General features: G+C 39.8%; 1 protein-coding gene across 9 annotated transcripts in view; it reads right to left on the bottom strand.

Annotated features, from left to right (window-relative positions):
• The window catches only part of RIPOR2 (RHO family interacting cell polarization regulator 2), a 217,861-nt gene that overhangs the window by 49,859 nt on the left and 140,730 nt on the right, over positions 1-27,272 (bottom strand). For 8 of the 9 annotated variants that reach the window (XR_009222104.1, XR_009222103.1, XM_058555140.1 and 5 more), the window contains exons 2-4: positions 3,546-3,672; positions 2,046-2,201; positions 1,239-1,317 (exon numbers count right to left, since the gene is read on the bottom strand). Coding sequence is in view for 7 of the 9 variants with exons in the window: in XM_058555140.1 (XP_058411123.1) it covers positions 1,239-1,317; positions 2,046-2,201; positions 3,546-3,672 (362 nt within the window). In the remaining 2 variants the exon portion in view is untranslated. Of the gene's footprint in view, positions 1-1,238; positions 1,318-2,045; positions 2,202-3,545; positions 3,673-4,509; positions 4,787-27,272 lie in introns of those variants that run through there. The other variant, XM_058555137.1, reaches the window with a different exon arrangement.

The following is a 27,272-nucleotide window of genomic DNA, read 5'->3' as shown; positions in this document are numbered from 1 at the left end:
CCAAAGCAGAGTGAGCAAACTTAACCACTATGCCGCTGGGCCGGCCCCAACTTTTTAATTTTTTTCAAAGTAAATGTTGTCAACAGAAAATGTAGCAGTGATATATGTGTTAAAAAAATACTTGCCTTCCTGTTTAAATACATAAAATTGGTATTTAAGAAGAGTCCTTGAGGGTGGTGATAGGGTTTTCACAAATGGTTTTTAAAGCAAGTTCATTTCCTGCGTGCTCACAACATCACAGTAGAACCGGTACACTCTCCCCACATCCCCCATCAGGAGGGCTTTTATGGAACACTAGGTCCTGGCAGAAGCCCCTCCACTGATTCGCCATTGTTCTCCAAGGAGAAAGGTTTGCTGGCATTGAGGACGGTCAAGGGCGCTCAAAAGCTCTGAAGGCCATTCCACAAGGAGTTCCACATAGACAGGGGTGATATATGCTCTAACATCATTAGAATATGAAACCTTTAACTTCTATAAAGGCTTTAACCTCTAAGCCTTCAAAAAAGACAATACACATTTTAGTGCATCTCCTAAAAAAGAAAAAAGTGACAGCTATTAAGGAATAGCTGTACCTCCTAGGTCTATGTAGGCTTTTTTTGGGCTTTTTGATGCTCTGAAACATTAAGGTGTATTTATTTAGAACTAAACAAAATAATTAAAATAGTGTATACATTAGAAACACCTCTTCAACCAGACAAGCCCTCACAAATTCATCAGGGTAGAGGAAATTTGCAAGCATCTCGAACAATACCATGTGCAATAGAACTGGCTCAAGGACTCCTCCAACTTCTCCCAAAGGTTACCTCTAGAGCCTCCTTTCTCTCCCTGACATCATTGATCTATTACATTTAAAAACTGGAGATAAAGCAAAGTTCTGGGTTCTAAATTCTGTACTAATAATATGCTAGAAAAACTCCTACTTTCCATTTCCTTATATTATTTGGGGGAGAGGTATAGGGAGGTTTTTTTTTTAAGTGTTTTTTCCTGATTATAAAGTTTATCTGCATAAACATGCTTGGAAAATACTGAAAAGTATTAAGGATAAAGCATTAAGAAGAAATTGAACCTCCTTCTAAAATATACATCAGGAGGCACATAGTACTCTGCCCCTTGGATCTGCTTTTCTTAAAGATTCTTCCTCATCCCCATCCCCATCCAGTAAAAGAAGATACTTAGCCAAAAAAAAAAAAAAAAAAAGGAACACTGTGTTAACATCCTAATGACTGGATGGTACCCACCAGGCGAGAGTTTCTTTTCATATCTTTTAACTGAGCTGTCAACTTGTCCAACTCTGTTTGGTGAACCTCCAGATATTCACTGCAAAGATAAGATGAGACATAATCGTGAACTCTGTGACCATCAAGAGGAATCTGGGGCTGTTGCTGACCCTTCCTTCTGAAGGGGGATTAAGAATCTGAACCTTGCTCTGTGGAGGGCAGAGTTGGCAGGGAAGAGGCTCTGTATTTTTCCAATCTCTCAATATTTTTAAAACTCTAGCAGTTGCATCGGATACTATCCAGATGGTCAAAAAGGAGAACTCCTGTGAGGCTGAAAGTCCAGAAAAGAAAAACCAATGGGGAGGGAAGGAGCAAGACACTATGGAGTCAGCCCTGGGTTGGGCTCACAGTATCCTATCTAGTTCACTACGACGTTGACTGTAGGTGTCTCACCACACACAGAAGTTTTATTTTGAGCAAACAATCCCTATAATCTACTCGGGAAGGTTTCAGAACACTTCTTCAGCAATCTGTAAAATGGACACGCCTGTCTACCATTGTTTAAGGGAAATCTAATACTATACAGAGTTAAATATAAACACACTACTATTTGAGGTCCCCTTCAATGTTATAGATGTGATGTGGAAACCAACATATTTCACATCTTTGGGACTCATTCAAGGCTTCCTCGATGATGGTGCAAGAATAAAATATCTATTACAGATGAAGACATTTTTAAGTTATCTCATAAGACCAGCTTTTCTCTGACCCCCTGAGCATATTAGAAAGGAAAAACGTTTCAGTGCAGTATTAGTTCGATGTTCTTACTCAAGTCCATTTTTCAAGGCCCTGTAGACCTCTTCCACCCTTGTAGGCTGAGGCTCTTTGGGATGGCTGTTATTTTTGTGTCCTAAATTATGCATTTTCTTCAGTTTGGCCTGAGGCTTCTTGAGAGTGGAGGGATTTTCAATGAAGGAGTTACATCTATGGAAAGAGAAAAGAAAAGAAGAAATTGTGAGTTCTAGGCATCCAAAAGGATTTGACCAAAGAAATGCCTTTTTAATCATCCTGTGTTTGTATTAGTATCTTTTGGGGGAGGTAATGTTCCCTTATATATTAATAGATCTGAACTATCCTACATTTAATTTCTTGGTATTAGATTTAATTGCTGAAATCTGGAAGCTTTGCTGTGCGTGTGGCTACTCAGAGTCAAAGCCTGGCTTCAGATAATGCTACTCTCTGAGTGAAAACATATTATGCCATTGAAACTTCATAGGAAGCCAAGGACAAACACTTCCAGTGGAAATAATGAACAGGCAGAAGGATATAATCCAAATAAAAAAATATGTGCAACATCAGGTACAAGCGTCTATTAAATTAGACTAGAATGTGAATGAATACTTTTTGGATAAAGGGCCATAAGCATGACAAACGGCTTTCTATATAGCATTGTAGTAAAGAAAAGCACACATAGCTGGACTGACAGCTTTTTTTAAAGCTTTCTTTTAATGGAGTAAATTACGTTTCGATATAACATACAACTCAACATCTCTGTTAGTGGCAGGGTGGCAGCCTGCAGTGGTAAGATGGACACCTGATAACTTAAACCCAAACTACTGATCTGATTAGGAGACCAAGAGGCCAGACCACTCACTGACCCAGCTGTCAACTGGAAAGCCGTGAGCTCCATATCTGGCAGGTGCCTGTTGTGTGCCTCCCAGGTTAGTTATTAGTTATTTTCCTCTGCCATCACTGTGTGTACCAAAGGGGACAACACAGGGCAAAGCACATATGGCCCTTCAGAGTGTAAGACCTTTATCATGTCAGAAAAACTGAAGACAAACCTGACTCCATGTTACCTATTTCACTACCTGTGTTTTCTTTCTTGAGTTCCCTAAGTCCTATTTTAGATAAGGGAAATTCCAGGAAAACCAGAAGATTAACTTTCTTAAGCCTGTGTCTGAATGACATCTGTTCCCCAGAATCAATCTTGATCCACTGCATAACTTCATACCAAACATAGTCTCCAAAATCTGGATGTAATGGAAAATGTGCTTCAAAAAGGGGTGGGGGTAGGGAGAGCTATACACATATATTGCTAGCTTATCCTAAATCTTCAGCCATCTTCTTGGCAGGAGGAAATCTAAAAGATAGAAAAGAAACTACAGCACTTAGTTTTTAGTACATTACATCTTTTTCCTGAAAGACATTAAAATAACACATACGTGTGTGTTTTGACAAGGCTGCATGCACACAGACCCTCTTCAGAGGATCAAAGCCCGTGGCCTTCTCACGCTGCATCTCAGGAGAGAACCACACACGACTTGCCTGGATCGCCTCTCCTGAAGACCGCTGAACCCCGCGAAGGACTGGCTTCTAATGATCCCATTGGGCCCTCCGGGAGAGAAGGACTGGGATCCTACCAACATGATTTCTGGAAGTCTGGCTGGTAGTCCTGTAAGACAGTGGAAAGATTATGGCAAATTAAAGGCAGGTTCAGACATAAAACACACTAAGCTCGTCAACAATGATAAAAGGTGTGACACGAGGTGAGGTGAGGTGAAGTAAGTCATGAGGCCGTTAGATGCTTGTAAGGTTTCTTTCCTACACATATTCTTTTTAAGCCAAAGGGTTTGTCTCTCAGATGAAGAAAAAAAGATGCCCACCTACTGAGATGTAAATTACACACAATTATCAGTCACTTCAGGTTTTGTTCAGGGATTCTCTCTTTTTTTTTCTAAACAAAGTTCAACCATATTTTCAAAAACACGAATACTTTGGAATGTTTCCCTCCGTTCAACAACAGCAGCAAAAACACATAAATAGGCCAAGTCCAAGTTTCAGACAGGTTCTGCATCACATTCAAAACACAGCCAGATCTTAGGGTAGAATTCTACACTTAGAAGTCATAAGGCTAAAAACACTAGGTTTCTTTAGAGTTGAACTTAAACTCATTCTCCTCTTTTCTAAAGTATATTTTGAAAGATAGGATCAGGCCACTATTGTGGCAGTGCAAAACAAGAAAAGGAAAGAGAGCACTCACAAAAGTAGCAATAATCTAGGTTATGATAAGAACATGAGAGAAGAGGGAAGACAGGTAAGAGCAGAAAGCACACACCTCATTTCAGCCGCTTGCTCTGCTTTCGTAAAGACTCACCACGCCTGACCATGAGGCACTGTCAAGACACAACTTCAGCTGGACAGAAGCCCAACGTTAGTTCCCCCAAAGGACTGCCCCAGGACTCTCAGGTAATGCTAGTCCCTTTGGATCAGGAAGAGTTGAAGCACATACCATGGTCTCAGCAGGCAGCCTCAGTCCAGAGAAGGGAAGGGGCTGGCAGGAGAAAGGGGAGGCAACTACTGTCCAGAATGAAGACTTCCAAAGTTGACAGACACCAAATTGGTGAGTTTGAATGGCAACAACTGCCCTTTAAAGATCCAGCAAGCAAGCAAGAAAAGCTAAAAAAACAACAGCAGAAGTGTCCTGTGGTCCACCTAGATGTAATGGAAAAGCCAACTTCGCTATCTCCTACTCAAAGCTATAGAAGGAGCTCAGCCAAGGAAGGAGGTTTGAGTGAGTTGCTTCCCCAGAGAGAGAAGGACAAACAGCCCCCTCCCCCATGCTGCTGCAGGTTTTTAAGTTCCCTCCCTTCGCCCCTCCCTCTTCAGAAGAAAGCAGCTCTGGGGTTTGTAGGCATTCTTGCAGCGTACAGGTGCTGCCTCACTCCAATAGACAACAGCCCTGCTCTTTGATCTGGGTGGGACTTGAATCCCATTCCAGCTGGGGTGGGGAGGGGGAGCTTAAATTTTGGAGCATTCTCTAGAATTTTGAGAGTCATTAAGTGGAAGTATGTGTGTGCAGTAAAATTAATATCTAGTGCCTGAATAGCAGGATGAGATGCAGGTGCAAAGAAGACTCTCTCTAGTTACTTCTCCCCATGCCCAAGGTTCAAAAATAACCATGATTCACTTAAATCCTTAATGAAGTTCTCCTAAGTGCTCTTTTGCTGCTGTGTGTCTGCTGCTTACTAAGAGATTTGTCCACTTTTCATTAAAAACATCATCTTAGGTTCATAAAACATGCTTATACTATCTTTGTATCACATGCAAACTCATAATAAATGTCAAGAAAACACTGTAGTTTATGTTCTTTCTGTACTCAATAATTTTATAACCAAAAACCCAACTTAAAGGCTCAATTTGGCAAATTTTATTAGCATTGTATTTCATTTTGTAAATTACTGTTTAATAGGTGTATTGCATCACGGAATTCTTTGATCACAGGAAAAGACAACCTATTAGAAATATTTTAACTGTATGATTGTCTTGTACTTCCTAGAAATTATATTTTTAAACCAAAAAGATTTTTTTCTCTTAGCCATTGGATCAGTAGTTTTGACTCCCAACCCTGGCTCCCACTCCCAGGCATTCTGATTTAATTAATATGGAGTATGACCTGGGTATCAGGATTTTGAAAAGGTCCCCAGGTGAATTCTGATGCTCAGCAAAGCAGCGTAATAAAAGACGATACTAAGTTGGTTGAAATTTTAAAACTTCAATTAAAATAATCTGCTATAATTTCTCACATCCAACTTTTAAAAAATGCTATTCAGTCTTAAACAAACCTCTTTTTGCAAGGTTTAAACGTCTCTTTAAATAAATTAAAGATTAGAGAGGAAAACATATGAACTGGATTGTGAAATAACCTTTCTTCTTCCTCTTTTCCAGTAATAGGTAAGGAAGTTTCTTGAGAACAAAGTAAACGTTTGTCCCAGATTGTAAAATGCTTTGGGATCCTCAGAAACTTTTCAGTGCATTTACAAGTTGAATGGATGACCACTAGGAACAGGACGAGGTTTTGTTAATATTCTGTTTTGCCCTTCTGGTCTTAGAAATGATCACTATCGATGAAGAAAGAATTTGGCTGAGAGCTGGTTTAGGCTGAGATCTCTATCCTGCGTCCCCTAAAGGCTGACACACTGCCTAAGGAGAGTCATAAAACAGGAGTGTGCACCTCCCACACCAAGTGAGGCTCTTGGAGAAAAGAAAGAGTAGGTTGGGACAGGGGAGTTGGAGGTATTAGGGACAGGAGTATACAAAACACCGGCCCCGCCCACACCCCTAACTGAAGTAGGGGGTTTAGTTCTTTGCTATTAGTCTGCCAGCTTCCTCAGCCCTTCCTGGTTGCTAGTTGCCCTGCAACTCTAACATCTTTTTGACGATGCCACTCCCCTCTTGTTGCCCTAAGTTGTCAGGCTGCTCCCTGGCTTCCTGGAAGTCCCACAGACCAGCTCTCTTCCCAGATTCCAGCAAACTACCCCTAAAGCTACACTACACTACTCATTTTTAGGCTGTAAGGACTTAAAACCGGTTACCCCCCTGCCAGCTTAATTTGCATTTTCATAGCAGATGTCTCTTTGAACCAAAAGCCTTCACCTACAGAAAGAACTACAGCAGAATTGCTGTATCACTGCTGGTAGGAATGTTCAGTGGTACCCAAAGTTTGCAGGACAATTTGGCAGTATCTAGTGAAGATGTAAGACATATCCTTTAATGAGTCACATCTACTTTTGGTATCTCCTGTAGAGATGTGCTCAAGTTCACAAAGAGGCGTCTACGGGGATGTTCATGACAGGCAATGTAATAGCGGAAAAATGGAAATGATAGAAATGTTAATCATTACAGGAATGATTAATATGTTATGACATAACCATGGGACAGAGTACTGAGGAGCAGTTAAAAACAAGATGCCCACATAGAAAGATCCCCGGGACAAATGGCAGAATGACACAGAGTATGATACCAGGAATGTTAAAAACAAAACAATATAAAATAATGTATGTGAATAGAAAAAGTTCTGAAAGTAAACAGACAGTCTATGGAGAGGTGGGCTTGAATGGTAGTCAGGAATATTTTAATTTTTTCTGCATTGTATTAATTTGTATAACAGAAATGTATTTATGTGTTATTTGTATGATGAGAAATTCTTTTTTGAAATTGCAGACATTTGGAGTTGTCCACAGTTGGGACTGGAGAGGAAAGAGGGCTCACATACAAGAGCATATAAGATAATTCTGATGAGTACAGCTATATTTATATAGCTGTTTATATTTATGAGTCTTGCAGAGCAGAAATATGATTTCTGATAAATAATGTATTTGGTTTCATAAATTCTGACTACACCAAAACAATTCAGATTCCCCAGTGAAGTCCTTATTATGAGCTATGGACCAACTTTATTTTCATCTGCAAAACGTTTTGGAGATGGGACTGTTCTGGTAGTCTGCACTTTACCAACACATATTGCTAAATTTCACCAAATACCATATCTAATAAACAAGAAATTCCACATAAAACAACAAACTCTTCTTTGGATGCTGGTACTTAAAACTGCCGGGGCTTTGGAAAATGTTTCTAGTCCCCAAGTTATTGAGTCTTCACCTGGTCTTTCTGAAAATGCCAGCAAAGCTGACATTTGTTTGTGTGTTAAATCCCAGATAAGTTTCAAATCTTAAGCAAACGGTGAAGCTGCTATGGTTTGCTCCTTACTTTACTTTGTCCCAGGAAGCCGGGCAGCCACCGCTGCCCTGTCACCTGAACAATCCACGGGAAGAACGGAATGTTTCTGGAAAGAATTCCAAACACCTTGACGAAGAGTTAAACAAATCCCACCATTCTGCGCTGAGCCTCTTGGCACAGAAGCCAGAAAGCCACAGTTGTTTCTCTTCTTGACTCTTCACGCAATGAAAACCGCTGCCTTCTCCCCTGCTATGCAGCGCTGAGATCCATCTGAACACACACCAGGGTCTTTTGAAATTAAAATGAGCATAGGATTTTACATGTTCTGTTCTAACACAATGATACAGGAACACTGGGCCTTGGTGGGGGCAATGAGCCACTATCTGACATGAAGACCTTGAGTCTGTTTAAATTAGAAGGTAGCTCATCAAATCAGCAGGCAGTTTTTGGAGAAGAGCACTGACCCTGGAGATGGCACGGTCTGGGGAGGGGCTGAGGCAGATAAAAAGAGATCAAGGGATCAGAGATCCCCCCTCATCTCACCAGGTCTCATGCCCTGTTCGAACCAGAAATAAAAGGTAGAATATGAAGGCAATTCAGAGAAGGAAATAGCCAGCTATCTGGAGAACTTAGAGATAAGCTGACCCTCAAGAATAAATGAATGAATGATAGAAATCAACCTGGGAGGGTTGCTTGGAGGATGGGCAATGAAGGGCACAGATCACCTAGCAGGACTCTACAGCAGGCCCCAAACTGCAGCTCATGGCAGTGCTACCAGTAGAAGTAGTAAAAGTGGAAGAAAAATGTTTGGAAAATTCAGTTTAAGTGACAGTTCCATTTCCCATTACATTTTTATAAACTGGTATTCTGGCTTATACTTTCCTGTGAGTTTGATTAGCCAGAGTTGGCAAGCCTCTCTCCCCAAATTTGAACAGTTCCACTAGGGGACCCATGAGGTAGATATGCTAGGGTAAGGATCCTGATAGCCTAGCTACAGGCCGACCTCTTTTCAACACCTGTCAGGCATGAATCTCCAAACTGATTAGTTCAGAGTGGAAGTGTTGGAGGCATTGATTAACTATAAAGTAACTAGACAAACCGACTAGTCAGCTAGGAGTGTTAGTATTGATTGTTAGAGTTAAGTATTCTGAGGCTCATTAAAGGAAATAGAAGTAATTAGATGATTTTTGGTTTTCCCAAGCATAAAAGCACTCTCTTATATTAGGAAAAAACAGAAAAGTAGAAAGAATGCAGGGCAGGGAGGAGGAGAGAAGAACCATACTGTTTCCATTACCCAACAACAACCACCAGTAGAATTTTGGTGTATTTCATTTTCTTCAACTCTTCCCTTTCCATTTAAAACAATAATTTTGAGCAGAACGCATGCTAAATTTTGTATCCTGCTTTTTGTATCAGATTCTTTTTTTAGAGTTATGTCAAGGGGTTTATAAATTAGCTTTCTTCCTAAACCATCTTTAAAAGGGTACTTAGCTCTACCCCATTTTCCACATGTGCCTTTGGATAATAAATTCAGTCCAACTAGTCTACTTTATGTATGCTTTTTATTTCTGATCTTAACATACGGCCAAAGGTGAGGTATGGCCAAAGGTGAGGTTTGGCCAAAGGCAGTGAATCCCCCGCAAGGATGATCCCAGGGGTTCTGCATGGGAAATGAGGGCGCACGTTAGCATCTGTACGTACTTGAGCTGCAGGACATCAAACACTAAGAAATTTAAAAAGCAACAACACAATAGCCGGGCGTCATTGCCTTAACCTTGAAGAGTAAGATTTTTATGGTGTTTTCCTCTTTTTATTTAATAAAGTCCTCTATCTAATTAAGAACTCACACAGGTAATTCTGGAAGATCCCCACTGATGATAGAAAATATAAGAGACATCTGTGATCTCTGAATGACGTTAGTAAGGTTCTCTCAGTTCTTGACAAAGCATTTCTCATGGGGGGAGAATGTCAACTTAGAGACCAATAGTTGCTGCAGTTACCAAGCTATGCTATCTCCTCAAGCTAGATGGAGACCAACCCTCTGAGATAAGGCAATGATTAGTAGGTCAGTTGGTAGGTTGCTGGGGTGACATACAGGTAAAGGTAAAAAATTCAAGTGTTTGCCTGGTGCCAAGGATGGCAACAGATGAAGGAGCATGAGAGAACTTTTTTCGGGGGGGGGGTGGCAGTATTCTAAAATTGTGCTGTGGTGATGGATGCACAACTGTATACATTCACTAAAACTCAAACTGTACACTTAAGATGAGTTAATTTTATGGTATGTGAATTTTACATTAATGAAGCTGTTAAAAAATCACTATCAATTTCTAGAAAATGTCATCGTTCCTTTTGTGAGAGGAAGTGCCAAGAAATCAGGACTTGAAAAGGAAAAGCTGAATCAATAAGCAACCGCCTGCGAGTTGAATGCTTTCGTGAATTGATCCTTTTCTCCAAGGAGGCCACGTAAGATGCAACACGCTGGCCTCGCTGCACTTTCTGAGTCATTGCTTCATGCCCGATTTGTGTTCCCCTGCTCGCCTTTCCTAACAATGCCATCCTGTTTATGCTCCCCCACATCTTGGTCAAAAGCAGAAGTATAATTCAGATGTCTGAAAGGAGCATGTGGCCAGATGCAAATAGCCTGCTATGCTAAATGATTATTTAAGATGAATCCTAAAAATAGGTGTCTGCTTATTATACGGTTGGAAGGTACCTATTACAGAACAGTTGACTAATCTTAAAAAAAATAGATATTTTTAAGTCATTGGCTATCTTTTTTTAATGTACTGCTTTAAAATAAATCAAGGCAATGCTAATATTTGCTTCTCACTTGTCAACATTGTTTGCTAACCAAATGATAAATGCATGCAAGATACATTACACTGATTGACTATGACAAGTAATCTGAATGAATGAAAACATTTATAGAACAACTCAATATAGCCTCACTCCTCAGCAAGGAGATGGAAGAATCAAGGTCAGGTGTTCCTATTGGCCTCTTGGGCACGTACTAAACTTGCTGAACCTCAAATCTGGTATCTGTAAAATGAGAGGAGTATCTCTTCCCTATTTTAACAGACAAGCATTGTAAAGTTCAACTGAGATCAAAGCATCATTCAATCTTTCAATCACAAGGCTACTTGGACGTCTTCTAACCTGACTTCTCAACATCTCTGTAGAATTGGCAGGACTTCTGCTTAGAAACATATAGAAAATGAGGAAGTGCTTTACAAAAGATAAAGTACTTGAGAAACACAAAGATTGTGATAATGAAGACTTAGGTTCAACTAACGTGGAAGAAAAAGAAACTCATTTCCGGAATCTCTGGAAACTGATATCAATGGTTTTCTTCTCATGTTTTCTAAGACTATCATCAATACATAGTTATTGAGTACACATTATATGCTCAACACCGGCAGGATGCTACATGTTATCCAAGATCCAAAGAGAACCAAAGACTGATCTTTGCTTTAAACAGTTTTAATGATTTAATTGGAGAAGAAAATATGACTGTATGTATGCAGATGGCAGATAATTTTTGATGTAAGAAATAACATAAAGTAAAATTTTAAGTGGTACCTACTTCCCAATGCACGATAAGAATGTGGACTCTCAAGTCAGACAAATCTGGGCTCTATTTGGGTTCTACAGTTTACAGCTGTTTGAACTTATGCAAGTTACTTAACTTCTCTGAATCCCAGTTTCCTCGTTTGTATAAAAGGACTAGCATTTCAGAGGATTTTTGTGAGGTGCAAATATATACACAATGCCTGGTACGTAGTAAGTGCTTAATAAGACTAGCTGTTAATTAATAATTTAAAATAATAGAGTTCTCTTAAAAAAAAGAGGGAGATAAGGGGCCTGCCCTGTGGTGTAGTGGTTAAGTCCGGTGCACTCCACTTCAGCGGCCCGGGTTCGTGGGTTTGGATCCTCGGCGCGGACCTACATCACTCGTCAGCCATGCTGTGGTGGCAACCCATATACAAAAAATAGAGGAAGATTGGCACAGATGTGAGCTCAGAGTGAACCTTCCTAACCAAAAAAAAAAAAAAAAAAAAAGAGGGAGATAAGTGAGACAGGAGCAGCCAGGAAGTTAATGAAGAAGATAGAACTGGCTACATCCAGAAGAATGAGTGTCATCTGAATAGATGAAAGCAAGGGAAGCTGGAAACTAGCACCTTTTTGAAGACAGCACTTTTTAGGTAATTACAAAGCCAAACTACTTAAAATACTGATAAGGACTAAAAACATGGGTACTTTGGAAGCCCAGTTCAAAAGTCAATTTTTAAAAACATATTTGATTTTTAAAATTTGGAACTTACAGAAAAGTTGTAAGACAAGCACAAAAAGCTCTCATATATCCTTCACCCGGATTCACCATTTGTTGACATCTGCCACATTTTACTTTGTCATCCTCCCCATATACACACACACACACACATTATTTCCTGAATCATTTGAGAGCAATTTGCATATACATATTTATATATATATTTGCTCCTCCTCATTGAGAAATTTGCAAATATGATGCAAATTTACTCTTAAATACATCAATGTGTATTTCCTAAGAACATGGACATTCACTTACATAACTACAGTATAATTATCAATATCAGGAAATATAACATAAATACAATGCTATTATCTAATATACAGATCTTATTTAAATTTCACCAATTGTTCCAGTAATGTTTCATAGATAGTCCCCCCACCCCAATGCCAGGAGCCACTCCAAGATCATGCGCTGCCTCTCTTGTCATGTGTCTTTAGTTTCCTTTAATCTGGGATGATTCCTTGGCCTTTCTTTGTCTTTCATAACACTGACGTTTTCATAGCGTATAGACCAGTTGTTTTGTAGAATGTTCCTTAATTTGGGTTTGTCTGATGTTTTCTTATAATTAGATTCAGGCTATGCATTTTTGGCAGTAACATCACATAAGTGATATTGGTGTGCTTTTCAAAGCATTGCATCAGAAGGCACAGGAGTCAGTTGGTCCCATTACTGGTGACGTTAACTTGGATCACTTGGTTAAGGTATTGTTGGCCAATTTCTCCCCTGGAAAGTTACTATTTTTGCCTTTGTAATTGATAAATGGTGGTAAGGAGGTACTCTAAGGCTATGCAAATATCTTGTTTCTTTAACCCAGGAGTTTTAGCATCCATCGCCGATTCTTGGCCAAATCAATTATTACTGTGTTGGTGGCAAAATGGTACTCGTTGAACTCAATCATTTTTTTCTATTGTAAGAAAGAGCTTTCTTTAACCCTTTTCTTTATTTGTTTATTTCTTTGTTGTCAGAATCGTCATGATGGACTCACGGATTCTTATTTTATTCAATGGGTTTAATCCATTACTATCACTTGATGCAAAAGTCAACTGTTTCTTGAAGCATTTTCTGAGCAGCTCAGCCAGAGCGATCTTGCCTTGTGAACTACAAAACTTTGCATTACTGGTGGGAATTAACATATTCAGGGACTCACTTGTATTATAATTATTTTCCCTAATATCTCATCTCTTTAACCAAGCTACAAACTTCTTGAGGGTAGGCACCACCTGTCTGTACCAACTACTTCGACGCTTAGTACAAGGTAGGGTAGAAAAGCATTGGCTCTAGAGCCAGGCGGACCCAGGTTTCACCCAAGTTGCTGGTCCTCTCTAAGACCCAACTTTTCTTGACAATAAAATGAGGATAATAATACTTAAGTCACAGAGGTTGTGGCAAGGAGAAAATGAGATAACATATGTAAAGGACTTAGTTTGGAGTAATAGTCTTTCCTACTGACTAGAACTTGCCCTTTGAAGATATATCTGACTTTCATCGATCAAATGGAACGTACTAATTATAAAACCATACACATTCTACAGGTGAAGAAATATAGAGAAATAAAGTAATTTGACGTTACTGCTCCCCTCTTTCTCTCTCTTTTATTCCCTCTCAAAGCAATGACAGCAGAGCACGGTGAAGCTATTTTAAGGGTCTGACCAAATCATTTGAAGAGTAAAGAAGAAATGTTAATAGCATGTCTATTCACTGGGACAGTGAATTATAGAAATTTCTAGATAATTGAGATCGTTTCAGCCTAGGGAAAATAAAAACTGTTTCTTCTTCCATTCTGGTGGATTAAATAAATGCAGGGCGTAGCAGCTGGCCTCATGATAATTAGAAGAGAAATGATTCAGGACATAAAACTTGCTTAAATCTCACGAGGGGTTGAGTGGATTTTGACTAATGTTGTCAAAACTTATTTTAAAATGCAAAATCTAGAACACTTATAGACCTTTATTTGGTGCATACTACACATCAAAACAGGACCAACTGTTTCCTGGTTCGAAAGAAAAAGCAGTTTGCACTGAAATGAAGGCTGAAACTATTAGCAATAATAAGTAAATGTACTTATACATTTTTTTAAACCAAGTAAAACCCATGTACATCAAAAGGGAAAAATCTCTTGGGAACATGGTCCTGATAGACAGCTTGGCTGATTCTGCTGAGAGAAAAATACACCCACCACAAATCCTCATTTTTTGATTGCCAGATTCAAAAACAACATCCTGATATAGAAGAAAATGGCCCCATGCCTGGCATTATCAACTCCTTCAGGCGTTCTTGCCTCCAGCCTGTTTATCCCTAGAGCTTGGCAACTCATTTCTAGCTAATGGTGACTGTTGCTTCTTTACTTCAAAACAGCATCAACATGATACTGACATCTTCTATTGCTATTTGACTTTACTGAAATTACCATTTTCAAAAGTTCATATTTTTTCTTGTTTTTACTACAAGTGAGCTACATCTTTGGAAATCCTAAACAGAAAAAAGCATTAGCTTCTAGGAGAATGTACCCAACAGTGTGCTGGGAAGTATAATTATGCACCATGTGCCTATTCTCTTGCCCAACATGTGTCACTAACACTGGTGTTCATTAATGGGCATGAGAATCAGGTAGAAAATAGAATTGAGCCTTACAAATAAAGCTACCTGGTATAGTTCATCTCAGAGAAAGGATAAGAAATTATCTTAAAGTTTTTCAGATATAGCCTATATAGTCAAACTAATACATATTTCATATGGTCAATTAACTTATTTCTAGCCATCCGAATAAGTAAATTGAATTGATGGAGAATTGAGTGACAATTATGTGATGGAAAATATAGCTAAAAACATGGACTCAATGATGGTAATGTCATGACCATGGCCTTCACCAGAGCTAGGAGGTTACAGTTAAGCCCTTGCAACACAAAGGTAACACAATGGTCTTAAAACTAAGGCAGTCCTTTCAAACTCGAGTTACATTCGTCATTTTATTCCTGTTGTTATGACAACACTTTTAAAAGCAGCACTTCAAATGCTTAGCATTCAGGCATCTTATTATAGACTTGAAAATAATACATGAGGGAATGAAGTGAGGCTCCTAGGGGCTTTAAAAGGCGCCTGTTGATCACGAAGAGGTGAAGTTAGAACACCTGGACTCCTTCTTTGCTTTGGCCCCTAGAGTTCCTTAACTTGCTTCTTTTCTACCAAAAAAAGTAGTGAGGGATCTTCCAGGGGAAGGAAGCTTAAAGGGTTTATGTGGGAAGATGAGCATTATTATTCCCAGTCTTTATTCGGTAGTTGCATTTGTGAACAAGACCTTCTTTCAGGACCTTATATATTTCATTCTCTTGATTACAACCTGCGTCATGAAGTTTTTAGAAGTCTGTAAATGATGGTGTGTTCTGATCAACTTCAGTTGCTTATAGTTAGCTATTGGAATGATCCCTTTATAGAAAGACTTCTCATAACACAGACTTATTATGAAAATTAATAATTGATAAAGGGATATGGGTGTTGGAGTGAATCTGTCACATGACAATGACCCATTGTATTTGCACTACAGTCTGATGATAAAAGTGTAGAAATGTTTGTTAAACTTTGCTATAATTTTTTTTTAAGCAACATATAAATAGAAAGATATTTTTACTGAGGAAATGAGCCAGCTGAATGTTGGCACTTTCCAGTCATTGTGTATGAACAGGGAGAAATTTATCTGTTGTGTTTAATTCTCTCTGCCTTGAAGTGAATTTCTCTGATAATTTTCCCTAGGTCTTCCAAAATCTGTAGCATTTTGTATGAAGTCATGTGAATTATTACTAATCCAAGTATAGCTGATAAACACAAAAGGAGGAAGAAAACTATGACAAGTAGATTCATGTCGTAGGAGCCCTGTGTCAAAAAGTTATTCCAGGATTCTAACAGAGTAAGGCTGTGTATGAATGTGCCATCACATGCCAGCAGTTTCAAAGTTGAGTGGCTTCCCAGAGGCCTGTACACATGTTCTCTGCATGGTAATTTTAGCAAATTAAATTGCTATAATAGGGATAGTGGTTTCATTACTGGTCCTTGCTGCTGCATACCAAGAAGGTGGCCATATGAATAACATCTGCTGAGTTATTTTTGGTTGCCAAAAGCAAATAATTTATGATCAGAATGCAAAGCAGTTATGTACAGCTCTGTGCAAACACCTAGATGATCAACAAAGCAGAATTATGTTCCTTTTTATGGTATACCAAGGGTGTTTAATAATTTCTTATTATCCCTTGCTTTATCCAAAGGATTTGAAGCTGTAAAAACAGTAATGAAGCAAAAAGCCCATCTAATCCTTAGTTTAAGGAAAAATTTAGTGCAAAGAAAGAACAAATATTTATGGCTTTTTTCTACCAAAGAAAGATCTATACCAAAGAACGGGATCCATCAACATATGGCAAATTCCCAGCATCAAAGACAAAAGAATACATTATAGGCTCATTTGTACACATGTGAAATGCCATACTACTTGGCTTCTGAGCCCAAAAGACATGTCAGGATGCTTCCCCTCTCCGGTGCCCACGTGACTCCTATAATCACACCAAGCTCTCACTCAGGCTAGTAAGTTAACTTCCACTCTTAGCTGCCGAGGACCCTTCTGCCCGTTCATTGTCCTTTGCCACTTTACCTACAGGGGAGTCAGATCCATTTTTATAGAGTGGGAAAATGAGGGGTTGGGAGAATCTTCCAAACTACCTGTGCACCCCTCAATCACCTCACTCTCACCAGCTCTAAACCCTGTTCTCTCTTAGGCCATTCCCTACCATCACTCACAGAAATCACTCCATCCTCTGGGTCACACCAGAATTGTTTGAAGGGCTTCTTTTTATTTTCTGGGGACTTGAATCTCACTCTGCAATGGTTGGCCTTCTTTCGGCCCTTGTCTTTTAGATGTTTTCTCTGGTTCACTGGTGAGAAAGTGGTTTTCACTCATTTTCTTGGGTCCTTACCCACCGTCTCCATTTGCCCCATCCCATCAGTCTGGGTGAAGTTATAAACAGCAGAGTGAGAGCTGGTGATTCTTTGGACAGCCTGGGAGAAACGAAGCAGGGAACAGACTTTCTCTGGACAGATCTTCACAGGACCTCAGACTCCTTACTGATCAAATAATTTATTCATGGGAAAAAAGGGAGAGAGAGGGACAAGAAGAGACTCAAGAGACATATCAACCAGATGCAACGTGTGTACCCTGTTTTGATCATGATGACAAACCTACTTAAAAAAGTCATTTTTGAGACATTTGGGACATTTTAATATGGACTAGATATTAGATGATATTAAGGAAATATTGCTCATTTTATTAGTGTGAAATGGAATTAGGATTATGCAAGAAAGAGATGCATACTGAAGCGTGTAGGAGTGAGAAGGCATAAGGTCTAGATTTGCTTAAAAATGCTTCCACAACAACAATAACAAAAGGGATAGATGAAGCAAGTGTGGAAAATTCTTGACAACTGTTGCACTGGGTGATGGGTATTCAGGAATTTGTTATCTCATTTGCTCTATTTATGTGTATCTTTGAATATGTTAGTAATTTACTGGGTGTCTGCTAGCTCAGTGCTGACAAAAGAAGGCAATCCCAAATAGCATACGGGTGTCAGGGCCCTCATCTAGCATAAAGCAGGCAGATATAATCTCGGAGATGATAATTCTTAACCTTTACCCCCTTTATGGAGCACTTTAGGACACAGTGAATGGAAGAATGGTGAATGTAGGATGAATGCAATACATGACAATCTCTGTCCTCCTCAGATCTTGGTGAAGATAAAGACAGGGTCATCAAGAAAGGAAATTTGTCTATTTTCTCTAGAAAGAGAAGGAGATTTGGTTTGGCCTTGTAGCTTGGTGGTTCTAACCTATCCCACTTCAAAGCAAACAAGAAGCCTATAATTTGACCACACTCGTGGTCAAATTAACAGGCTTTAATGAGTTCCAGATCCACCTAATTTTCCACTCCAGTCAGGCCAACATCTGTGTAAACAGAGAAACTCCAAACTGGGAACATCTCTCTTGGACATGGAACAGGCCAACAGGGAAAGGGAGTTGTGTGGTCAGGGAGCCTCAGATTTTGCCTCTGTCCTCTGGCTTGTAGGAAGAAGCTTGTGGGAATATTCTGAGACTTTCACCACAGACAAGGGGATAAAGAGGTCTAAGGCTGTCAGTACTTGCGGAAACAAATGCATATTTTGAGCAAACTGGCAGCATTGAGCTGGGTAACACTAACCATGCAAAAATGAAAAGATGAAATAATCTCCGTGGAGGGAAGCGAGGCGTTCAAGCCAATTGACAGAGGCCTTCTCCACCATCTGGAGCTTCCAAAGAATTTAGTACCAAGTGCTAAATTTAGAAGAATTTAGAATAGGTGACCCTTTGGAAATAAAAACAAACCGAATGGTTAATCTTCTGGCAGTTACATAGCTGTTTGTATCTCTAGGATCACCTAGGGGCCTCAAAGAAACACCTTTATTGGTGAGGACACTCATAATTACATTTGCAGAATCCTCTTTTCCAAATGCTTTGACATCTGCTCTGTATCCTGACAGCAACCCTGTAGATGAGGTAGGACCGTTATCATGATTCCTGTTGTATAGGTGAGGAAACTGACCTGTAGGCAACTGTTCCAACAGATTGTTGGCAGAGCTGGAACTAGAATCAGAGTGTCTACCTCCCAGATGTGGTCTTGTTTCTACCCATCTCCATTTTCCTTTAGCTGAGAAAGCAGAAATCCTCCTCTGTTTTTTTTTTCGCCTGTTTCTTAATGTGACTTTCCATCAACCCGGAGTGGAGGCTCATCAGTGCTCACAATGCCCTGTGGCCCCACAAACATCCTCCATCAGTACTAGTCGGGTGCTCAGATGGCTCAAGTACAATTGATGCTTGTCTCACCATCACCCTCCTTGCTTTTCATTTTCTTATTTCATAACCGTTTCCCACAATGAGGTGCTTATTATGGGTTAACGACACAGTATAACAATAATAACAGCATTTCAGATTCAACAAAAACAAATGAGTCGTCTTTGCTATTCAGGGGTAATGCCCTGTACCTTTTACTCTCGTGGTAAAATCCAGAAAGTCATGCCTACTGTTAAGAAATGAGTTACTGGGTTTATTTGAAGACATCTATTAACTAAAATAAATATTTAACCTACATCCCAGCCTCTGTATCTTCCTATTGATATAACTATCAATAATCTCTAGAAAGAGCCTAATATAATGCAACATCTAATTTAGAGATTTTCAAACCTGGCTGCATATTAGAATCACCTGGAGAGCTTTTAAAAAAATGGCATTGTCTGAGACTTATCCCCAGAGATTTCGATTTAGTTGATCTAGGGTGGGGCCTGGGGATAGGTATTTAAAAAAAAATCTTCCCAAGGTTTAAATATTCTCTATGCACACAATATGCAGTAATCATTGATCACATTTGCCTTCCATTCTTTCCATATGTAAAAAATTGAGTCATTAATGTTCTCTAGCCACCTGATTCCAACTCCACTACAAAAAATATTCGAAAAAGGCATAGCAAATCTTTACCAGAAAAACAGGATAAAATTGTTTCTCTTATTTAATGGCAAGAAAGGAATGGTTCTGGGACTCTCAGGATTTAAGGGAAAAACTTTTCCACTCTTGTGAAGACTTAAAAGTAATCACGTGTCAGGATTGGAACTCATGGTCATCTGTTCCTCTGTTTTCCAACGCGGTGTTTACAAAACAAGTGCCTTCCATCTCAGGGCTGTTGAGAGGAAGGAATCTTTATATGTGTAGTCGTTACAGGCTGCTTAACCTCTCCAGACCTCAATGACCTTATCTGTAAAATGGGGATGATAAAAGGACCAAACTCACAGGTGGCTGTCAAAATTAAATAGGTTAATGAATGTAAAGTGCTTAGAACAGTGAATAAGTGTTCGCTATTTTTATCATTACAGTGACGAGGATGTATTAGCAAGTCATTTCCAGTTTAATAAGGTCTAGATTGAGGCTTCTTGTGCATCTCCCAGAGGAAAAATCTTTAAAGGAGGTTGATTTCATGAGTTTTATAATTTACTTAGATACTCATTTATAAGTACTATGCATTCTCAAGTCTCTTGAAAGTTGAATTAGTAAATTGAGTCAGTCTTCAGTTAAAAGGACTATATAATATCTGCAGAGGAGGTCAAAAATAGTTGATTTTGCCTATTTAAAAAATGCAATTGGTTTTAAATATGGTGCAGGGTCCTAGGATATTTTACCACTAAGCAGGCATTTTTAAGAGTTGATTTTCTATGGTATGATTTGTTAGCTTTTCTGTGAACACTCTTCAGATAATCAGCCGCTCTGAACATTTTCTTCTCCGAAGGATGTCATTCACGCTGTATGTTTCTCAAATCTCATCGCAAGACTTTGGATTTGAAAGTACAGAGAACATTGGATGTGGGTGTTGAGTACAATCAAATGGGATGAGCAGAATTTGGAATGTGAACTAGGCAATGTCTTTCAAAAATGACATGAATTCACATAAGGATGTATTTTGATCCCTAGGAGGGATAGAATTTTTCTCTGCACCAAAAATATATCATTTGGCAGGATGGGTCTACTGTTTCCGAGTCAGCAGCGCGGGTGTTCCAGCCCCGAGAGCAGATGCCCTCCAACTGTTCAGCCCAGCGTATTCCGAGTGAAGAGAAAAGGACAGCGTGGACAGGTGGCGGGACACAGCCAGTCCCCGCAACCCCTACCCTCCTGCCGCTCTCCAGAGTTGGTCTGCGCATTACACCGAGTGCCACAATTAATATTCACAGCAGGAAAGGGCGGTATCAAATTTACCAGTTATGTTTCTGTTAGTACTTCAGAGTCAAGGAAAATGGTTTAAGGGAGACCATTTGTCTTAGCATATGGGAGAACACTGAAACTTTACACATGTACATATTATTTACTTCCTGGGAGTCAACTCAGAGACAGTTTCATGCCATCACAGGTCTAGTTAATAGAGGGTCTTAAGTTATGTAGGGTCTTAGAGATTGTCACAGCCAGTGTCTTTGTAAAAGGTAGAGAGAAGCTGCAAGTAAGATCAAGGAAGCAGCAGGATCCAGAAGCTTAAACACACACATACACACGTAGATACAAGTTTTGCGGAATGTTGTTTAGATAAGCTGTCTATAGTCACACAGTTGGTATGAATCTCCTCCTTGGAACAATGATCTTTGCTCGGTTTCCTCTTCTGTAAAATAGGGATCCTAACATTTACGTCTTAAAGTTATTGTGAGGATTAAGGGGCATTAGGCTGTAAAGTATAATGGCAGGCACAAAGTATGTACTTCAGTAAAACTGATGCCTATTATCATCATCATCATCATCATCATTATTGTCAACAAGGTCAAGAATAAAAAGACGAAAGGCCTTATCTAAACAATGAAAGTTTTATGTTTTTTTGCTCTCCCTTATTTTGCTAAGCAAGTTGGTCTCGCTAGAACCTAAAATCTCAATTGATAAATTCTGCCATGGTAATAAGATTATTATGAAGTTTCGACTCAATTGTCTAAGCTGGGTGTGAGGGCGTCTAAGCTAAGGGATGAGTCACCCTCAACTCCCTCTCCTGACATTGAAGACAAAATCCGATTATGGCATGTAACTTTGCCTTAGAAAAGTTGGATCCTTTTTTCCCAAAAAAGAGCAATTGAGGGCCAAATATACACATTTCTTTTTCTCTTCATGACATTTTCTTTGATTGTTCCTTTTGGATCTTTAGGAGAACCTGATGGAGGGATAAGAAAATAACAGTGAAGCTCAACATGCAAAGTGTTGCCTTTTGAATTTCACTGCAATGTTTTGGTTTGGCTACCTCAACTTAACCTCCCCTGAGTAAGTTCCCACATTAGACATTTCTTTTATAACTCATCGCTAGGAGAATTTGCCCTCCGAGGATCTGCTGTATTTTGTATGTCCATCTTTCTGATAGCAATAACTTAAGTCATAACTCACTACGTTCCCCGCTTGCCTGGAAGGTCAAAGCAAAGGAAGGTCAGAGCAAAACTTGCTGCTCAATCATAGCATGAACATTGATTCTTTCAAGTTAGACTATTTACTTCTCTCTTGGATACCTATTTTCTCTTTATTTATTGTACATTATTGTAACCTGTCTTAAATTTTTGAAAATTCATGGAGTATACTTTTTTTTTAGTGAATTTTAACTAAGTGTTACTCTTCTCCCAGTGTTATCCTATATGAATTCAAAGAGGCTTCAGCAGCTATCTGTTGCTTGACAGAAGTCACGAGGATATTTCCATCCATGTCTGCTCATTGCCCCATAATTCATTCCAGCTGCTTGTTTTAGTTTTCGTTTTTGGAAGCCACTGGATCACAGAGGTTCAAGGACAATGTGGAAGTTAGTGATCATTACTATAAACCCCCATAAATCTTGATAAAGGAAATAATCATCATTCCCACTGAATTATTCCCATAAAAGAAATTATACTCAGGCTAACATAAGGCCCATGAAGATAATTTCTCTTGCACTGATTTGAAAAATGGGCACTTCTGGAAAAGATCATGCAGGAGTTAAGTCAGAGAATCAAACCTATTGTTCTGGAAATTATATTCAAATTTAGTCAGTCCAAATCTGAGAACTCTATTTGTGATGCAAATCAAAGGGAAAAAAATACTTCTGTTTAACAAACCAACGCAATTTTGTATATCACACTCATTAGTTACCACTTTAAATCTTTTCTGATAGAGAGATAGAAGGGTAAACCATGCATGGATTAACCAGATTTGACACTATTCATTTTTCTTCAACTGCAGGTAATTATCCTGTATAATTCTCCTATGCATAAATTAAAACTGCATGAATTAACAATGATCTTGTTTTCCTACATTCAGTAATTAAGACAAAATTGATCAAGGGATACTTTACATGTGGGTATGGATTAGACAATAGTCCTCATAAAAGGGAAGGAATGAGTCCTTTTTTCTCTCAAATTTGCTTTTTTTCCACATTCCTCCCCTTTTGTGGAGTTGTTCAGATCTCTGAGGGATTGTGAGGGACAGTTGTTTGCCATGTGGAAGGAGAAGGCTTGCCACTGACACAGAGGGCATTTCTCAGGATGCATTGCTTACTCAGAGGAAAAGTGCCTGTTTCATTTCCCTGTGATTGGGCACCTTTGCAGACACACTGCTTACTTAGCTGGAATAATGAATCTTTTTGCTGGATAATGTAAAAAAGCTTCTCAGTGATTACAGTAGAATCCTGAAGAGTCTCATTAGTGCCTTGATATCAACAGAGACCCTCAGCCTGCAAACCACATGGACTGTCTATGTACTGAGTTGCTAAGACAAGTGGTCTGGACACCGCAACCGGGCTCAGTTACATGGGAGAACTCAGGCTTATTGAATACGCTCCTAACTGGCAGTTGCTGTGGGAACGCTGAATTTGGGGTCTTTGTGTATTTACATCCACAGCCACAGCCCAGACTCTGATGCCAGACAGTCCAGGCTTAAAACTGTGCTCTGCCCTTACTAATTTTGCTGGGCCCTGGTTCTCTCATCCATAAACTGGAGATGATAATAGGGGTAATTATGAGATAATAACCTTGGGGTTATTGTGAGAACTCAGTGAATTAATACATGTGCCTGGCACACTGGAAATGCTATTAAATGATAGCTATTATTATTAATATTATTTTTACATGCAGTTTTTATTTAGATTGGGTGTTTTATTACAAAAGAGGAGCTTTATGTCAACATGCAATATGGGGTACACGTACACACATCTGCAATTTAGAATTTGCATTTATTTTTAAAAATTGCAAGGGCTTCAGACTCCCCTGTGCCCAGGAAGGCCTTGACTCTGTACCCACATTCAGGATCGCATGATTTACTTAAAGGGAGGTGATGCAAGGAAGGTCTTTTTTGCCATATGTAGAATCTATGTGCAGGGTCTAGCTGGGTTGATTTTCCCCCAATTAGATTGTAAAGGAGTGAGACTAGCTCCTTAAATGAAAACTACACATTCCCTCAATATGGTTTTTTTCAGTACCTCTAGCTTGATAACTGTATATTCACATATAGGAAAACATCTTGAGTTAATGTAGTCCCTTAGCCTCTTCTTGCTTTGGCTATTTTCTTCCATCAATGAGGAAAGAGCCATTTTGCAACAATCAGAGAGCCAAAAAAAAATTACATCTGGAAAATATCTTAACGTGAAGAAACATACTTTGAGGATCTAGAGGATCTAAAAAAAAAAAAAAAACCCAAAAAAACAAAACAACCCTTGAAAAAGAAACTCCACGTGTCATTTCTATCCTATTTTAGGCCAAAGACCATATGACAAAATTCAAAGGGCAAACTTTTTTTGGGACGTCATGGGAGCTTGAACAGGGAGCAGTTCCTGACCTTTCTTAGGTCATTATGGGAGCAGGTTTTCACTTGCAAAATACAGTACCAAACTGAGAGCATTAGTCAGGTAATAAGAGAAAATAGACTTCAGGCTTCCAATGAATTTGGCTTCAAATAGGCCATATTTTGGTGACTGAAGGCGGCAGACAGGCAGAACAAATCACCCCTCCCTCTCCCCAGCTTAACATTGCTTTTGTGCAAAGGCTACTTGCGTGGACGTCCTGGGGTGGAGAGACTCCAATAAGGAGTGAGAGCACCTCAGCACTAACCTCTCCTACACACTAGCACTGTGATCTTGGACGAGCTAGTTAGTCCTTTTGTTTGTTTCCTAATTTGTGAAACCAGGGACATTAAGGTTAGTTCTGTCTATAACACAGGGTTCTGTGGTTTAAATAGGACAATGAATGTGATGCAAGTTGTTGAAAATTGCAAAAATCCACAGAAACACGAGATACTATCGCCTAGTCGAACATACTATTATGTACTATTCTCAAGGGGACCCTGAACTTCAGGAACAGCAAAATTTAAGTATCAAGGAAGGAGGCATGTACAGAAAAGAACTGGTACAAGAAGAAAAAAGAGCAGTCAGCCTGATGGGGAAGAAGGGACTGCCAGCGTGGCTACCTGTACTTCAGGTGCCAGATCAGTGTGCATTAGTCCAGTAACTATTTCTCTTTTCTCCATCTCCTAAGTGGGTCCCTAATTTGAGGTCACTCCCCAAAGCAAAGTTTTGCAACACCTCTACCACACTGAGACAGCTCTACTTAAAAAAAAGTTATTTGGTTTCTTGCTTTTTCACGCGTGGGATTAGCCAATTTGAAACTCCTTCTCAATGTTACCAATTCCTTTCCTAAGTCCTTGTCCAACAAACAAACCACAATGTGTGGCTTCTGATATGTACTTTAAGAAGGAGTTTCATAGGCTAATATTCTACAGGAGGAAAAGGTAGGCGTTAGACTTGGTTATTCCACTACTGACAACTCATGTTATTTACCTCACGGTGAAGAAATTAGCTAGGAATAACACAAGACTGTGGCTTTAATTGACCTTTTCTCTGCATCTGACTATGGAGACCAATCCAGTTATTTATTGCTGCGTGACAAATCATCCCCAAATGTAGTGGCCTAAAACAACAACAGTGAGTCAGGAATTGGGAAGGGCTCTGCTGGATAGTTCTGGTTCAGGGTCTCTGATGCAGCCAGATGGTGGCTAGACATGGAGGGGCAGGGACTGGAGGAGCTGTGGGCTGGTCAGACATCTTTCTCTCTTCTTACAGCCTCAGGCCTTTCCTTGTGGTGGGCCTGTTTGGGCTTCCCCACACCACGGCAGCCTCAGGATAATTAGACAGATTACATGGCAGCTGATGGCTTCAAGAGCGAGTATTCCCACCAATAAGATAGAAGCTGAGTTATCTTTTATGGTCTAGCCTTGGAAGTCACCTTCTCTATTAGTCGAGAGAGTCACAATTTTGAGGGGAGGGAACGTGGACCTCATTTCTCAACGGAAAGAGTTATCAGAGTCACTTTGTAGGAAGGGCAGGTGGGATGGGAGATACAGTTGAGGCCATCTTTGGAAAATATAATCTGCCGTATAGACTGACTGTATATAGTTAAACATTAAGCCTTAGAAAGCCAATATTTACCCCTGATACTGATACGTACAATTTCTCCTTAATACCACCCAATTTCACCCTTAATACCACAGACCAGATAGTAACTTCTAGAGCAGTAAAAGAGGCAACTATTCTGATGCCTTCTCCTCCCCTCCTCCTTGTGCCTTGATGACTTAATAACACTTGCTAAACTTCCTAAAAATCTCAGGCATCCACTTTTGTTCTGCTACACGCCGCCGTCCTTCAGAGCAGGATAGTTAGGAATGCCATGCATATACACCTGTGGCTCCCCAGGCTCCCCCATACCTTCCCACAGCAGCTGCACTGGATATACGTGATTGGCACTCAATATCAATCCAACCCCTTTCTAGGGTGCCTTCCAGTACTGAAGCTGGGAAGCTGAAAGCAACATTTCCCAGAATCCCCTGCAGCTAGGGTTCTGCATGTGATGCAAGGGGCCTCCACCAGGTGCACTTGTGCAAGATTTGAAGGCAGAAGTGATGGAGAGACTGTGTGTTTTAGTTTTCTACAGCTGCTGTAATAAATTACTACAAATTTAGTGGCTCAAGACAACACACATTTATTATCTTACAGTTCAGGAGGTCAGAAGTCTGAAATGGCTCTCACCGGGCTAAAATCAAGGTGTCAGAATACTGTGTTCCTTTCTGGAGGCTCTAGGGGAGAATCCATTTCCTTGCTTTTTTCTAGTTTCTAGAGACCACCCACAGCCCTTGCTCCATCTTCAAAGACAGCAATGTGACACCTCTCTGACCCTTCTTCCATAGTCACACGACCACAGCCGGGAAAGGTCCTCTGCTTTTAAGGACAGATGTAATTAGACTGGGCCCACCTGGGGAATCCAGGATAATCTCAAAGAGCTTAACTTCATCATTTCTGCAAAGTCTCTTTTGCTATGTAAGGTAACATATGCACTGGTTCTGGAGATGAGCATGAGGACATCTTTGTGGGTTGGGGGGTACATTATTTTGCCTGTTGTGCTAGACTTCTGCTTCTTTTATTGTCACTGCTAGCAACCACCATCATGAACTACCTGGTTTTTCTGTGGTGGCTTCCTGGCTGGCTGTTTCTTGACTATGGGCAGACTCATTCTGGAGGCAGTAGCTTCTTAAAGCAGCAGGCAGCTTCTTGATTACTGACCAGGTAGCGGCTCCATACTGGCCTAATTTTACTGTGACTTTCAACGTTGTTCTGGAAA

The sequence above is a fragment of the Diceros bicornis genome, chromosome 14 (genome assembly GCF_020826845.1).
Source record: "Diceros bicornis minor isolate mBicDic1 chromosome 14, mDicBic1.mat.cur, whole genome shotgun sequence".
Taxonomy (NCBI): Eukaryota; Metazoa; Chordata; class Mammalia; order Perissodactyla; family Rhinocerotidae; genus Diceros; species Diceros bicornis.
This window is presented reverse-complemented; position numbering and strand designations above follow the sequence as displayed.